The sequence below is a fragment of the Cetorhinus maximus genome, chromosome 12 (genome assembly GCF_964194155.1).
Source record: "Cetorhinus maximus chromosome 12, sCetMax3.hap1.1, whole genome shotgun sequence".
Taxonomy (NCBI): domain Eukaryota; kingdom Metazoa; phylum Chordata; class Chondrichthyes; order Lamniformes; family Cetorhinidae; genus Cetorhinus; species Cetorhinus maximus.
This window is the reverse complement of record NC_135890.1, coordinates 27,411,879-27,429,790: the sequence shown is the minus strand read 5'-3', so window position 1 is coordinate 27,429,790 and position 17,912 is coordinate 27,411,879. Positions and strand designations below refer to the sequence as shown.

Genomic DNA, 17,912 nt, shown 5'->3' with positions numbered 1-17,912 from the left:
TAGCAATCACTAACCAGTTGTCAAAGGAAAAATGGCCCAAAGATTACTGAATACTATACTTCAGTACATCAATGTGGTTTTCCAAAGATTAGAAACTCTTCCAATAGAATCTTTTTTACTCTGCAAGATGTGGTAACTATTGAAAATTTGATTGGTTATTGTGTGAATATAGGATTTCTTGGCTACGTTTTTCAATCAGTGCAAAAAGGACACAAACAAGATGAATGGATAATGTGAATGTGTCTCACTTGACATATTCAAATTATTCAACTGCCTCAAGGAAAAAATGTTACTTTGACAGTCTCAGTTTGTATTGCTATTTTCAATTGTTGTCATGCAAAAAGATATAAAAAAAACTGCTCACATAGAAACTTTTACAAGAAAATCTTCATTGCTAAGCAACAACTTCAGTGGCAAACTGGTTTCAAAGTTAAATAGCATATTCATGAACTCATCAATGTCTGATCCATTTCAGAGAAAGCTATCTTCAGCATGCGATTTGTCTCCAGTAGAGAAATGTGAGATTTTGTCTTAATTTGCAACATAGAAAAGGACATGCAAGCTATTTAACACATTCCATCTGCATAAACTGAAACCTAGATACATTTTGTCAGGATAATCTAAGGTTGAGGAAAATTTGAGATGTTCATTAAAACAGTCATGGATTTATAAAGTGGCATGATTTGAGTAAAGAAATATACAATCAATTCAATTCTAAAATTGGGTCTGACCATAAGCCTTCCCATTAGAAAGAATTATGGGGGAGAATTTTCTCCCCGTCGGGCAGGCTGGTCAGGAGTGGGCGCGGGCGGGCACAGAGCCAGTCGCTGCCTGCGATCGGCTGCGCACCACCATTTTACATGGGCAGGCCAATTAAGGCCCGCCCAGCATGACACGCACCCGGAAGCGCTCAGCGCTACCCGTGCAGGCAGGGGGAGGAGGAAGAGTCGGGGCCGAGTCAGAGAAATCTCCCTGAGGCACGAAGCTGACTCAGGGAGATTAGCTTCAGTTTTAAACTTGGAAAAAGTAAAAAAAAAAATTCAGACATGTCCCCTCATGTGACAGTGTCACAAGAGCTGGGACATGTTTATGAATTTTTGTAAAATTTTTTATATAATTAATGAAACCTTCGTGAAACCTCATCCCACCCATGGATGAGATTTCATGAAAAATGCGAAGGCCACCTGGGCTCTTCACCTGCCCGCCAACCTTAAGGTTCTCAATAGGGCTAAATGTATAATTAATGGCCCTAACAAGCCTTTGACAGTTCAGCGGGCGCGCAGCCGACTCCTGTGCGCGCCCATCAAACGGAAGATCAGAATGACGCGCGGTGACATCAAGATACATGCCCGATGTAAAAGCGCCTCATTTTACACGCCAAACAGAAGATTCTGGCCCTGGTTAATTTTAACATTCTTATTTCTTCTTTAATAGTATTGGCTTTTTTGATGAAACACTAAATGCCAATCACATCACAGGCTGTCTGGGGGAAATAATAGTGCATGTTAATTAGTTAGCATTCATGATGTTACATTCAGTAATTCTTACAACTCAGTATCCTCAATATTTACTGTGAAACAAAGAAGTCAACAGAAATAAGCACAACAAAACAGGTATTCTAGGAATAGTCCAGATTGAAAATGTAAATAATATGTTACTGATTGGTAGAGCAGATGTTATGTGCTATGTTGCCCAATATTATGATAAATATTACATTAAGAGGTCCACATGTATAGAACATGCACTGATACTGTGATTAATCCCATCACATCTATTTTGTCTCTCGAATGGTGATTAGCTAAAAATAACTGCCAGTAAATTATTGTTGTTAATTCATTCAGGCAAAAAAAAGTAATGGCAGTGCCCACAATAGGTATACGGCTGCAGTGAAACAGAGAAGATGATTTTTTTTTGTGTAACAATGCTGTTGAAGCCTTCCTTTCTCCTTCATCACAATTATTTGCAATGGTGGAGTCCTAAACGGATACCAAATATAAAACTCATTTAAAATAAATGGATAAGTTGAAGTTTTGCTTTATCAAAATAAATCCACAATGATGCAGATTCTTTTAATTTTCTGAGCCCTATCATAACCATGTTTCCTAAATGTAAAATGACTAATACATAAATTTGAGTTCAACATTCTCAATCAGTTGCACATAAAAATCTCACGAACTTGTGCGTTGCCTTTGAATGTAAAATGGTTCAGAGAAATTTGCACCACAAATTGTGTAATTACCATCAGCTGTAGGTATGCCTTTGTTTTCAGAAATAAGTAGAGCTGCAATGAAAAACCTCCTTGTGGTAAATATAGCAATGGTTAATGATGCATTCTGATACATAATGTATCTTACAGGCTTAATGGTCAGCCTGAATTGGGGCCAATATTACACATTGCACTTACAGTCTAAAAGAGCGTCAAGAAAAATTAAACATTTATCAAGTGTTGTACACTCAGTAAGTAGCTACGGTGTTAAATGTGCATTGACGTTGGCAAAAGTAACCGTTGTAATTCATGTTTATAACTTGAATAAATGTGATACTATGTAGAAAACTTTGTTTCCCGTACTAATTAATATTTTTATTTTGATCATTGAAGATCCTTATCGGAGCAATAATTACAATGGGTGCTGCTGACAGAGATGGCCGTCTTCGTCCTGGGGATGAGTTAGTTTACGTGGATGGAATATTAGTTACTGGAAAAACTCACCGTTATGTGATAGATCTGATGCACAACGCAGCCCGAAATGGCCATGTCAGTCTGACTGTACGAAGGAAGGTTCTATGTCTAGGTATGTTCTGGATAAAGGTTTTAAAAGATAGGAAACCTAGTGTGCTGGGCGTAGTACATGAGCTACCCAAACCAGAACTTTATAGAATAAATCCCAGTTTTGAATAATGTTCAAATTCACCTACCATCATCAACGTACTTTGCTATTTCACTGAAACTTACATCACAGGAGGCCATTTGGTCCATTGCACCTGTGCCAGCTCTTTGAAAAAGTTACACCATTGTTCTTTGCCCATAGGGCTACATTTTTTTCAAATTCCTTTTTGAAAGTTCCTATGAATCTACTTTCACCATCCTTTTAGACAGTATTTTCAAGATCATTATATCTTACTGCATTAAAAAAAACTTTTCATTTCTTCTTGGTTCTTTTGCCAAATTCTGGAGCAAGTTGCTATTTCAAGCAGTGGAACAACATAAGCAGAATCCTTTTATATTGAGAGGCCTAAATGAAGAATTATTCTGATTTTGTGGGCCCAAGGTTGAAAATGGTGTGAAAAAAGAATAGGTAAATTAATAAGTACTAATTAGTGGCACCAAACTCTGATTTTAAATGCCTGAGGGCTGAAATTTCACAGCGTTGTTGCACCTGCAGAAATGTGCTAGAGTATAACACCACTGTGCCTCTTTGACCTGCCACTGACTCCATCCCTATTCCAGAGATAGGGCCATTTGAAAAATGATCTATTCACATTACCCACAAAACAGTGCTATGTTCTATGGAACTTTTCTTCTTTTACGGGATGTAAATGTCGCTGGCTAGACTAACATTTATTGCCCATCCCGAATTGCCTTTGAGAAGGTGGTGGTGAGCTGACTTCTTGAACAGCTGCAGTCCATGTGGTGTAATATACCCACAGTGCTGTTAGGGAGGGAGTTCCAGGATTTTGACCCAGCGACAGTGATATGATTCCACATTAGGATGGTGTGTGGCTTAGAGGGGAACTTGCAGGTGGTGGTATTCCATGTATCTGCTGCCCTTGTCCTTCTGGGTGATAGAGATCATGAGTTTGGAAGGTACTGTTGAGGAATCCCTGGTAAGTTGCTGCACAGCATTTTGCAAATGGTACACACTGCTGCCACTGTGCGTCGTTGGTGGAGGGAATGAATGGTGAAGGTGGTGAATGGGGTGCCAATCAAGTGGGCGGCATTTTCCTGGATGGTGTCGAGTTTCTTGAGTGTTGTTGGAGCTGCACTCAACCAAGCAAGTAGAGAGCATTCCATCACACTCCTGACTTGTGCCTTGTAGATGACAGACAGGCTTTGGGGAGTCAGGAGGTGAGTTACTCGCCACAGAATTCCCAGCCTCTGACGTGCTCTTGCAGCCACCATATTTATATGGCTGGTCCAGTTCAGTTTCTGGTCAATGGTATCTCCCAGAATATTGATAATGGGGGATTCAGCGATGTTAATGCCATTGAATGTCAGGGAGAGATTGTTGGATTCTCTCTTATTGGAGATAATCATAGCCTGGCACTTGTGTGGCACAAATGTAACTTGCCATTTATCAGCTTAAGCCTGAATGTTGTCCAGGTCTTGCTGCATATGTATCTGAGGAGTCACGAATAGTGCTGAACATTGTGCAATCATCAGTGAACATTCCCACTTCTGACCTTAGGGAAGCTCATTGATGAAGCAGTTGAAGATGGTTCAGCCTAGGACACTACCCTGAGGAACACCTGCAGTGATGTCCTGGGACTGAGATGATTGACCACCAACAACCACACCATCTTCTTTTGTGCTAGGTATGACTCCAACCAGTGGACAGTTTTCCCCCTTATTCCTATTGAATCCAGTTTTGCTAGGGCTCCTTGATCTCATATTCAGTCAAATGCTACATCGATGCCAAGGGCAGATACTTTCACCTCATATCTTGAGCTCAACTCTTTTGTCATGTTTGGACCAAGGCTGTATTGAGGTCAGGAGTCGATTGGCCCTGGCAAAACCCAAACTGAGAGTCAGTGAGCTGGATATTACTTACTGAGTGAGTGCTGCTTGTTAGCACTGTCGACGACAACTTCCACCGCTTGGGGCAGTAAATGATCAGGTTGGATATGTCCTGCTTTTTGTGGACAGGACATATCTGGGCAACTTACTACATCGCCAGGTAGATGCCAGTGTTGTAGCTGTACTGGAACAGCTTGGCTAGGGGCGCGGATAATTCTGGAGCATGAGTCTTCAGTACTATTGCCGGAATGTTGTCAGGGCCCGTTTATCTTATATTGCCACTGCTTATTCTCCTCCCTGTCCCATGAATTTTTTATTCATGCAAATTATAAACGCTTACCACTCATCAGGTGATTTGCCTCAATTTCAGATCCTGCATACTTGTTTAGCCTGTTCCCTGTTGTTTGCCATCTCTACTAGTTTGGCACCATCTACAAGAAGATAAGAAATAGAAGCAGGAGTAATCCAAACGGCCCCTTGAGCCTGCTCTGCCATTCAGTATGATCATGACTGATCGTTGACCTTAACTCACTTTCCTGCCCTCTCCCCATATCCCTTAATTCCCTAAGAGGCCAAAGGCCTATCTACTCAGCCTTATATGTGTTCAATGATGGAGCATCCACAAACTCCTGGGGCAGAGAATTTCAAAGATTCACATCTTTTGAGTAAATAAATTTATCTTCATCTCAATCCGCCCCATATTCTGTGGGTGTACCCCATGTTTTAGTTTCCCCAACCAAGGGGACAACTCAGTGTTTATCCTATCAAGCCCCTTCAGAATCTTGTATGTTTCAATGAGATCACCTCTCATTTTTCTAAACTCCAGAGAGTATAAATGAAATTTATTCAGTCTCTCATCATAGCACAACCCTCTCATTCCAGGAACCAATCTAGTGAACCTTCGCTGCACTGCCTCCAACGCAAGTGTTATAGGCAGGGATGGGAGAGAACTGAAATCCTTGTTTCCTTGCCTTACTAACAGTAATCAGTATGTTTTTGAAAAGCAAGATATTGATATTTCTTAATCCCTGAGTGTATGGTCAATTTGAATAACCAGCAGCATGCTTTTTGTGCGTTTAAATGAAGAGGATTATTTATTCACACGTTCACCCTGAGAATCTAACGGTACGTCACTCCTCACCCACCGCGCACACACACACATTGTAGGAAAACTACAGCTAAAGAGAATGGTTCACTTTTACAAGTTGCAAGTGAAGGATTAGTTCATAAGTCAAGTGATTGGCTTGTCTCAGTGCAGGCTTGGTGAAGAAGAGGTTCTTTTCCACTCTCGAAGTATAGCCAGGTGAATTCAATAACCAAACTCATGTATCAAAGTCATTGCAAGATTCCCTCAAAAAGGTGGATTTTCAGCAGCTCACAAAGTTAGTTGCTTGTAGTCTTATTACTAGGTCAGGAGGTCAGTTTTCTGCACTGGTGGATTGAAAAGGAACAGGCTTGGAGACCTTAAGATGTTGCAGTCCCCAGTCTTAAGTGTTACAGACAGGGATGAGAGAGAGCTGAAACTCCTGTTCCCTTCCTTAATTGTCCATAATCGCTTTGTTTTTTGAAAAAGAAGCTGTGTGTGTTTCTTAGCCCCTGACTGTATGGTCAATTTGAATAACCAGCGGTAAGCTTTCATGGGTTTAAATAAAGAGGGTCCTTTATTCACACGTTCCCCCAAAAATATAATGCCATGTCACTCACTCACCACTCTTGCACACATGCACACACAAACACATATACTTGAGGAAAATACAGTTAAAGAGGATAGTGGACTTCTACAAGTCATAAACAACAGAATAATTTGTAATTCACGTGTTTGACTCATCTTAGGAAAAAGCATGTGTTGCAGGCCCGGTGAAGAGGCATTTTTCACTCCTGAAGGGTAGCGTGGGTGGATTCAATAACCAGAGTTGTATTTCAGGATTATTGTAGGATTCCCTTGAAGAGATGGATTTTCAGCAGGTCACAAAGTTGGTTATTTGTAGTTTTCTTACCAAGAAGCCAAGTATCTGTACTGGTGGACTTGAAAAGGAACAGGTTGGGAGACCTTATGATGTTGCAGTTTCCAGCTTTAAGCCATATATGTTGCTACCTTCATTGCTGCTTTTTCTTGCCACATGGTTTGCAGACTGAGTGGTTTCTCCCTGGCTCTTGAAATCATCAGATTTGTTATCTGAGGACAATTTTGATCAGGTGACCAAATGATCAAAACTTCTATTGTCCACCGAGAACAAAGAACAAAGAAAAGTACAGCACAGGAACAGGCCCTTCGGCCCTCCAAGCCTGCGCCAATCATATTGCCCGTCAACTAAAATATTTTGCACATCCGGAGTCCGTATCCCTCTATTCCCATCCTATTCATGTATTTGTCAAGCTGCCTCTTAAACACCACTATCGCACCTACTTCCACCACCTCCTCTGGCAGAGAATTCCAGACACTCACTACCCTCTGCGTAAAAAACTTGCCCCGCACATCTCCTTTATAGTTTGCTCCTCTCACCTTAAATCTATGTCCCCTAGTAATTGACTCTTCCACCCTGGGAAAAAGCTTCTGACTATCTACTCTGTCCATGCCACTCATAATTTTGTAAACTTCTATCAAGTCGCCCCTCAATCTCTGTCACTCTAGTGAGAACAATCCGAGTTTCTCCAACCTCTCCTCATAGCTAATAACCTCCAGACCAGGCAGCATCCTGGTAACCCTCCTCTGCACCCTCTCCAATGCCTCCATATCCTTCTGGTAATGTGGTGACCAGAATTGCACGCAATATTCCAAGTGTGGCCTAACCAAGGTTTTATACAGCTGCAGCATGACTTCCCAGCTTTTATACTCAATACCCCTGCCAATGAAGGCAAGCATGCCATATGCCTTCCTGACTACCTTATCCACCTGCGTTGCCACTTTCAGTGACCTGTGGACCTGTACACCCAGATCCCTCTGCCCGTCGATGCACTTAATGATTTGAAGTTCGAAGCCTTTGCAACACAATGGGGGATGGGGGATGACTGTTCACATCTACTTATGATTAACTGATTTCTCTACAGCTCTCTTTGTTAAGTTTCGAGCTCAGCGGCAGTGAGTCTAAGGACAGAATTTTATGTTTCCCTGCTGGGTGAGGCCTAGGCTGGTCTGCCTGCCCTTGCCCCAATTGATGTCCTTAAATGACCAATTAATAACCACGTAAGGGCCATTTCCCACCTAACCTCAATTTTCAGGCTGGCGGGAAGAGTTCAAGGGCAGGAGCAGCCTACAATGTGACCCTGCTCAGGCCTCGGGTGGGAAAGGGGACACCTCCATCAACAGCCCCCTTTCAACATTGGTTGCCCCCATCCGCAAATGGTATGGTGCCTGTGGTTGCTCCCTCCCTCCCTGGCCTTTCCACCAACACCCCCACCCCCTCTGCACAAACGCCGGGCCTCATCTCCCCTCCCTGCCCTGAAACCCCCACACTTACCTGGTCCTGGACCTCCAGGACTTAGACTCTGCTTGCAGTCCCAGTCCTGTCCACTGCAGCTTCTGGCATTGCTGGGCCTGATTGGCCAGCAGCTCTCTGAGACAGGCTTCCTCCCTACTAAGGGGTGGAAGTCCCGCCTCCAGTCAAGTAACGCTCATTGGATCGTTAAATGGCTGTGAGGCGGCCAGTATCGGCAGTGATGCATTTGCTGCCAACTCCTCAACTAGTAGGAAGGGAAACCCCGCCATCCTGAAATCCTAGCCAAGGAGTCCATAGATTTTGAGTTTTGTGTAACTCCACAAACAGTGGGAGGTGTGAATTCCACAAATGGTTTTGTCTTGGTATGTTCATTCAAGGGAGCTAATCCACTCATGGTCATTCCAGAGACTTGAGGTCATTCTGAGGCTGTGCAGAAATTGCAGAGGTCACCTTACCCTCGGCAGCCACCTTAGCAGCCTTTTAATGTCCACTTTTTAAAAGAAAAGGCAGTTCCAGACAATTATATACTGAATGTGGACCATGTTTAAAGTTATGAATACAGCATGCCTTTACTGGGCACGACACATGTATATTCTTCCTTAAACATGGAGGCCAAAACTACACACTGTACTCAAGATGTTGTCTCAGCCAAGTCCTGTGCAAGCAAGGAATGTTGTTTCTGCCACTATTCCAAGTCATAAACATAAATTGTTAAAAGCAATTCTATGGCCGTTGTGGGAGACGATGGCAATGGCGTAGTGGCATTGTCCAGAGACCCAGGGTAATGCTAGGGACCCAGGTTCAAATCCCACGAAGGCAGATGGTGGAATTTGAATTCAATAAAAATCTGGAATTAGCAGTCTCATGATGACCTTGAAATCATTGTCCATTGTTGTAAAAACCCATCTGGTTCACTAATGCCCCTTTAGGGAAGGAAACCTGTCATCCTTACCGAGCCTACATGTGACTCCAGACCCATAACAATGTGGTTGACTCTTAAATGGCCTAGCAAGCCACTCAGTTGTAACAAACCGCTACAAAGTCACAAAAATAAGGAATGAAACCAGATGGACCACCTGGCATTGACCTAGGCATCAGAAATGACAATGGCAATCGCAGCCCTGTTAACACTGCAACGTCCTCCTTACTAATATCTGGGGGCTAGTGTTAAAATTGGGAGAGCTGTCTCACAGACTAGTCAGGTCATGATATAGTCATGCTTATGGAATCGTACCTTACAGATAATGTCCCAGACTCCACCATCTCCATCCCTGGGTATGTCCTGTCCCACCAGCAGGACAGGCTGGTGGCACAGTGGTATACAGTCGGAGGGAGTTGCCCTGGGAGTCCTCAACATCGGCTCTGGAGCCCATGAAGTCTTATGGCATCAGGTTAAACATGGGCAAGGAAACCTCCTGCTGATTACCACGTACCGCCCTCCCTCAGTGCTCCTCCATGTTGAACATCACTTGAATAGAAGCACTGAGGGTGGCAAGGATGCAGAATGTACTCTGGGTGGGGGACTTCAATCACCAAGAGTGGCTCGATAGCATCACTACTGACCGAGCTAGCCGAGTCCTAAATGACATAGCTGCTAGACTGGGGCCTGCGGTAGGTGGTGAGGGAATCAACAAGAGAGAAGAACATACTTGACCCCTTCCTCATCAACATGCCTGCCACAGATGTATCAGTAGGAGTGACCACCGCACAGTCATTGTGGAGATGACATCCCGCCTCCACATTGAGGATACCCTCCATCGTGTTGTGTGACACTACCACCGTACTAAATGGAACAGATTTCGAATGGATCTAGCAACTCAAGACTGGGCATCCATGAGTCATGTGTGCCATCAGCAGCAGCAGAATTGTACTCAAACACAACCTGTAACCTCATGGCCTAGCATATCCCCCACTCTACCATTACCATCAAGCCAGGGGATCAACCCTGGTTCAATGAAGAATGCAGGAGGGCATGCCAGGAGCAGCACCAGGCGCACCTAAAAATGAGGTGTCAACCTGTTGAAGCTGTAACACAGAACTACTCATGTGCCAAGTAGCATAAGCAGCGAGCAATAGACCGAGCTAAGCAATCCCACAACCAACAGATCAGATCTAAGCTCTGCTGTCCTGCCACATCCAGTCTTGAATGGTGGTGGACAATTAAACAATTCACTGGATGAGGAGGCTGCCCAAATATCCCCATCCTCAATGATAGAGGAGCCCAGCACAGCATAGCTGAGCTCTTGAGGTGAGGTGAGAGTGACTACCCTTGACATCAAGACAACATTTGACTGAGTGTGGCATCAAGGAGCCCTAACAAAACTAGAGTAAATGGGAATCAGGGGGAAAACTTTCTGCTGGTTGGAGTCATACTTGGCACAAAGGAAGAGGGTTGCGGTTGTTGGATGTCAGCACATCTCAGCAATGAAGCATTTCCAACAATCTGCAGCCAGAAGCGCCGAGTGGATGACCCATCTCGGCCTCCTCCAGAGATCCCCAGGATCACAGATGCCAGTCTTCAGCTAATTCGATTGAATCCACATGATATCAAGAAATGGCTGAAGGCACTGGATACTGCAAAGGCTATGGGCCCTGACAACACTCCGAAAATAGTACTGAAGACTTGTGCTCCAGAACTTGCCGTGCCCCTAGCCAAGCTGTTCCAGTACAGGTACAACACTGGCATCTACTCGGCTATGTGGAAAATTGCCCAGGTATGTCCTGTGCATAAAAAGCAGGACAAATCCAACCCGGCCAACTACCGCCTCATAAGTCGCCTCTCGATCATCAGTAAACTAATGGAAGGGGTCATCAACAGTGCTATCAAGCGGCACTTGCTTAACAATAACCTGCTCACTGATGCCCAGTTTGGGTTTCGCCAGGGCCACTCAGCTCCTGTCCTCATTACAGCCTTAGTTCAAACATGGACAAAAGAGCTGAACTCTCGAGATGAGGTGAGAGTGACTGCCCTTGACATCAAGGCAACATTTGACCAAGTGTGGCATCAAGGAGCCCTAGCAAAACTGGAGTCAATGGGAATCGGGGGGGAAACTTTCCGCTGGTTGGAGTCATACTTGGCCCAAAGGAAGATGGTTGTGGTTGGTGGATGTCAGTCATCTCAGCTCCAGGACATCACTGCAGGAGTTCCCGAGGGTAATGCCCTAGGCCCAACCATCTTCAGCTGCTTCATCAATGACCTTCCTTCCATCAAAAAGTCAGAAGTGGGGATGTTCGCTGATGATTGCTCAATATTCAGCACCATTCGCGACTCCTCAGATACTGAAGCAGTCCATGTCCAAATGCAGCAAGACCTGGACAATATCCAGGCTTGGGCTGACAAGTGGCAAGTAACATTCGCTCCACACAAGTGTCAGGCAGTGACCATCTCCAACAAGAGAGAATCCAACCATCGCCCCTTGATGTTCAATGGCATTACCGTCACTGAATCTCCCACTGTCAACATCCTGGGGGTTACCATTGACCAGAAACTGAACTGGACTAGCCATATAAATACTGTGGCCACAAGAGCAGGTCAGAGGCTAGGAATCGTGCGACGAGTAACTCACCTGACTCCCCAAAGCCTGTCCACCATCTACAAGGCACAAGTCAGGAGTGTGATGGAATACTCCCCACTTGCCTGGATGAGTGCAACTCCTGCAACACTCAGAAGCTGGACACCGTCCAGGACAAAGCAGCCCGCTTGATTGGAACCACATTCACAAACATTTTCTCCCTCCACCACCGACGCACAGTAACAGCAACGTGTACCATCTACAAGATGCATTGCAGGAATTCAGCAAGGCTCCTTAGACAGCACCACTGCCACCTAGAAGGACAAGTGCAGCAGATAGATGGGAACACCACCACCTGGAAGTTTCCCTCCAAGTCACTCACCATCCTGACTTGGAAATATATCACCATTCCTTCACTGTCGCTGGGTCAAAATCCTGGAACTCCCTTCCTAACAGCACTGTAAGTGTACCTACACCACATGGACTGCAGCAATTCAAGAAGGCAGCTCACTACCACCTTCTCAAGGGCAACTAGGGATGGGCAATAAATGCTGGCCCAGCCAACGAATCCCAATTCCCGTGAATGAATTAAGAAAAAACATGTACACTTCCCCTGGACCAGTGTTCCTTCTAAACTACACGAGTGCACAATTGTATCGCAATCAGGAATGTGCAGCGCAGGGTCTACTCCTCTTATATTCCATTAGACAGATCACACACAAACACTGTCCCTTTTAAGATGCGCAGGTGCAGCCACATATTAATCTTAAACCATGCAATACAACAAGACATCTGCAAATAGCAAACAGAAGTTAGGGGAAACATTGCCTTCGACTCACCTTTCATTCCCGTTATAGCCTCCTTTACCTTACACCATCATCCTTTTGTTATTTAATTATTCCTCCCCTCCACCCTCTCAAAGACCATTCCTTTATTTTTTTTTCCCGGTCCCCCCCACCCCCTTTTCCCAGACCCTATGTTTGCTTAAAGGCTGTTCACTGCCAGGATTTTCCAGTTCAGATAAGGGTCATTGGGCTCCAATTTCTCCACAGATGCTGAGTATTTCCAGTATTTTCTGTTTTTATTTCAGGTTTCCACCAGTCGCAATATTTTGCTTTAGTTAATAATAAGTGCCTACAATCTGTAGTTTGTGCAGAGTCTAAAGATGAAGCACTTGATTTGTAATGCAACCCAATCTGATTACGCTTCGGTTAAGGTCAGTTTGAATAATCAGTATTGATGTGTAAGTCCATAGATTTAGTGATGATTGTCAGTCTCTATAAGTTCAAAAGTAAAACCAATGAATGATCACACATCTCAAATGCTAAAAGACTGAACTTCTAATCCGATAAATCATTAATTTTAATTACAGTACAGCAAACCATAAATTGGGCTGGGAGGGATGAGAAAGTTAACGGTGAAAAGAACCAAATCACAATTTGTTCTCCAAGTCTCTCATTTTTGAGCTCTCCACAATCTACATGTACCATTTCCCAGCTGAAGGGATAGGCTCTTAGGCTGGGTCACCCTTCTGACTTACCTTCCTCAATAGCTTGGTTGAGACCAAAACATCACCATGTAAAGAATTGTGGATGCAAAGCTGCACCCTATCACAGTCCCAGCACTTAATGCCTCAACTTACTGTGCAACTGCGCAACCAATTTTTCAATTCACTTGCCAATTTTGCATTTGTTTTCTAATTCCTTACTTTCTAATCTATGAGCAATTATTTAAAACTACAGCACTGACATTTTTCTTAACACTCCTCACATACATGGCAGTGGAGAAAAAAATTATATAATAAGCAGGCAAGAGGCACAGTCCATCAATTAAAATGTTTTATAGATATGAACATATTTCAGATCAGAGAATTCTTAAAATGCTGTACCGTTTGACCAAATAATATTGGTGTTAAGCCCACAATCACATTTTTAAAGGGAGCAAATTTTGACAAAATAAAGCATTTTATCTATAACTAACATACTGTGGTATAGATTTCTTTCTATCCTGTTATGTATGGGTCAAAAAGCAGTTTCTATCGCAGGAAATGATCTGACTTATTTTGATGTAATAACATCATTAATTGGAATATCAATGGATATCACTATCAGCCAATGAGTTGGAGGTGGGCAAACACAGCAAACAAAGCAAACAGCAAAGCAAAGTTGACTTACAGACTTTATTCAGAGTCTTGACAAACTTCAGCAAACAACTCATGCATGGCCAAAACTGCAGCAACTTCTTGCAATAAAAGGACAGTGATTTCTCCAGCAAAATGCAGTGAGTGGAGGATAGCTACATATTACAAATTGATTATTTCTCCTGCAAATGGAATCTAACATGAGTTTCATCTGAAGACAAAATCTTTGATAAAATAAATGATTACTCCAATCAGAATATGGAGGATTGCCCTCTTAGTGTGTACCAGATAGTGTATGCCCAAATCTGCAGAAGTGTCGCAAGGCAGTTTATCCATATCTCCATTGCCACCAGAAATGTTCAATATTGTAACTCTTGAGAATCAAATGCAGTGAGTGGAGAATAGTTATGTTCAGACAATGTGTGTAAAATCGATCCCTGTCATTTACAGCAATGTGGTTCCTAAGCGTGATTGACGGGGAAGTTATGCAATCATTTTCATTCTGGTCAAGAATAGTGGTTTCACTATGTGGAGTTTCACAATACAGACACTGTGTCTGGCCAAGTCCAAAGGAGGAGCAAAGAATCTTATCGGTTTTACCCCTTCAAGTGTGGTTTCCCCACTGGGATCATTATGGAGTTAACACTATTGTTCTATCTGTACATTGTTTGCCATTTTTAAATTGCCCTTTTGTTTCCAATCTTTGAAGACTTGGATGTACAGTGTATATTTTGTTTTACAGGTGGGCCATGTTCTGAGAATGGACGAAGTCCAGGATCAGTATCTACACAACATAGTTCTCCTAGAAGTGATTTTGCTGGTTGCCCTAACAGCACACAAGCCCCTCCGAGTGGTTCTTCACCTGCAGAGAGCTTGGTCAGTCATGGTACGCAGGAAAATGACGTTGTTATCCATCGCAAAGAAAGTGAAGGCTTTGGCTTTGTGATCATTAGTTCACTAAATAGACCAGAAACAGGTGCATCAATGGGTAAGTAAAAGCAGTTTTAAGGAAAATTCTAATGTGATGCTTTCCTTTTGCCACCTTAATGCTGTAACTATAACCTCTTCCTGTGCATGTGCACTCACTCGGTTGTCTCTTTCTATCGCACCCAGACAACAAGAGAAAAAGCATCAAATTGCAAATCTGTGAGTAAAGTTGCAGTGACACAAATTGGTCAAATAGTGCTTTTCTCACCACTAGAATCTTCTTGTCACAATGATAGGGATAGAATAATCTTGATATAACAATAATTTGTATTTATATAAATAAATTGTGTCCGACCCATTTCCCGCACTGTGCCCTCACCCCTTCCCCTCCCTCCCAGAGCCATGATAGGGTTCTCCTTGACCTCACTATCTACCCCATCAGCTTCCATACTCAAAGGATCATCCTCCACCATTTTCACCAACATGATGTCACCACCACACCTTCCTCTCAGCCCCCTTGCCACATCAGCTTTTCGTAGGGACAGTTCCCTTCGTGACACCCTAGTCCACTCCTCTTTCACCCCCAACACCTCAACCCCTTCCCACGGCACCTTCCCTATGCAATCACAGAAGCTGTAACACCTACCACTTTACCACCTCACTCCTCACTGTCCGAGGCCCCAAACACTCCTTCCAGGTGAAGCAGCAGTTCACTTGCACTTCTTTCAATTTGGTCTACTGCATTCAATGCTCACAATGCAGTCTCCTCAACATTGAGGAGACTAAATGCAGATTGGGTGACTATAGAACACCTTCACTCAGTATACAAGCATGGCCCAGACCTCCTTGTCACTTGCCATTTCAATTCACCATCTTGCTCTCATGCTCACTGTCCTCTGTCCTCGGCCTGCAGCAATGTTCCAGTGAAACTCAACACAAACTGGAGGAACAGCACCTCATCTTCCAATTAGGCACTTTACAGCTTCCTAGACTTAACATTGAGTTCAACAACTTCAGAGCATGAACTCTGTTCTCCATTTTGATGTTTTTCCCACCCCCTTTTCCTTTCCCCCACTGCAAAGGCCAGTCTGTAATTTGTTCTCATGTTTTGCTTTCAGGAAGTGTTGACCCTTGTTCTGATATTAACTCATTCTGCTATCTGAAATTTACGCGACTATTAACACCTGCCTCAGTCTTTAACACTATCATTACCACTCCTTGGAGGTGTCAGCTGTGGCTCAGTTCATAGCACCCTTGCCTTTGAATCAGAGGGTTGTGGGTTCATGTCCCACTCCCGGAAACCAAGAACTGTGATTGTACTCAAAAGAGTTGCAATCTGTGACTGTTGATAACTCGAAAGAGTATCATTACCACTCCTCTTGTCTTGCGTCCATGACATCTTTGTCATTTTATCTCTCCTGAGCTCCAACCTATCCCTAACCTTCTATTTTGCTCCACCCCCTCTCTTCAACAGCATAAAACCCATTAGATTTCTACCTCTCTTCGGCTCTGAAGAAGAATCATACAGACTCAAAGCGTTAATTCTGTTTCTTTCTCTGCAGATGCTTCCAGATCTGCTGAGTCTTTCCAGCATTTCCTGTTTTTTTATTTCAGATTTCCAGCATCCACAGTATTTTGCTTTTATTGTATTTATATAGGGTCTCTAACATAACTAAACATCCCAAGGTCCTTTACAGGAGTGTTATAAAGCAAAATTTGACACCAAGCCATGTAAGACAGTATTAGGCAGATGTCCAATAGTTTGGTAAAAGAGGTAGGTTTTAAGAAACATCTTAAAGGAGGAAAGAGATGTAGATAGGCTGAGAGATTTAGATAAGTAGTTGCAGAGCTTAGGCAGTTGAAGGCATGGCCACAAATGGTGGAACAGTAGAAATCGGAGATGCTCGAGGCCAGAATTAGAGGAAAGCAGTTATGTCAGAAGCTTGTGAGGCTAGAAGAGATTACAGAAACACAGAGGATACAGGCCCTGGTGGGATTTGAACACAATGATGAGAATTTTAAAATCCAGCAATTGCTTGATCGAGAACCAATGTAGGTCAGCAAACACAGAGATGATGGGTAAACAGGACTTGGTACAAATAAGGACAGGACAGCAGAGTTTTGAATGATCTCAAATTTTACAGAAGGTAAAGTCATGTTATACTTTAATCAGGAAGAGTATCCAAGATTTAACTTGTCCTCTCATTTTCCCTCAAAAGGAACTATGTAGCTACCCCATCCCACCCTCTCAGTCAGAATTCCAGGACCGCCTTACTGCCACCAGTGCATCGCCATGCTACTTCTCAAGAAGCGCAAGCTAATTACTTTGCCCTAGGATGTAATTAAGTGACGAAACTGCAACTTTATGTGGTGAAATGCGAGATCCTTGCCTCTTTTGCTCCTAGCTGGGAAGTGATATGTGAAAAATACTCGACAGTGCAAATAGTATTAAAAAAACAAGTAGCTAATTTGAGAGTAACACAGAACTGCAGTGAACTTGAAAGCCCACTCCCAACCTGTAAACCGCACTGATTAAGAGAGAGTACTCTCTACTTTAGCAACAATAAAAACAGAAAATGCTGGAAATACTCAGCAAGTCCAGTAGCATGTGTGGAGGGAGAAACAGAGTTAACATTTCAGATCAGCCACCTTGCATCAGATTGACCTGAAACGTTAACTCTGTATCTCTTTCCACAGATCTGCTGAGTATTTCCATAATTTTCTGTTTTTATTTCAGATTTCCAGAATCTTCAGTATTTTCACAGAATCACACAGTGCAGAAGAGGCCCTTCGGCCCATCGAGTCTGCACCTACACGTGAGAGACACCTGACCTACCTATCTAATCCCATTTACCAGCACTTGGCCCATAACCTTGAATGTTATGACATGCCAAGTGCTCATCCAGGTATTTTTTAAAGGATGTGAGGCAACCTGACTCCATCACCCTCCCAGGCAGTGCATTCCAGCCTCTTGATAGCCGGAGACCAGACGTACTCCCCCAAGATGTGTTATGGGACCTCTCAGAAGTCCCAATGCAGTGACTCTAGGAATTGCCTGGGAAGTTTGAACTTCTGATGGGCAATTCCCGTGCTCCCTGGGACCCATCAAAAAAGTCTCCAACTCTGAGTTAGATGTTGGACAGTTCCAACTTACTTACCTG

At 43.4% G+C, this 17,912-nt stretch overlaps 1 protein-coding gene across 13 annotated transcripts in view; it reads left to right on the top strand.

The window, feature by feature from the left end:
- Positions 1-17,912, top strand: part of magi2a (membrane associated guanylate kinase, WW and PDZ domain containing 2a) — a 959,248-nt gene that overhangs the window by 852,442 nt on the left and 88,894 nt on the right. For all 13 annotated transcript variants that reach the window (XM_078553297.1, XM_078553298.1, XM_078553288.1 and 10 more), the window contains 2 exons: positions 2,600-2,792; positions 14,567-14,812. In XM_078553297.1, coding sequence (XP_078409423.1) covers positions 2,600-2,792; positions 14,567-14,812 — 439 coding nt within the window. The remainder of the gene's footprint in view (positions 1-2,599; positions 2,793-14,566; positions 14,813-17,912) is intronic.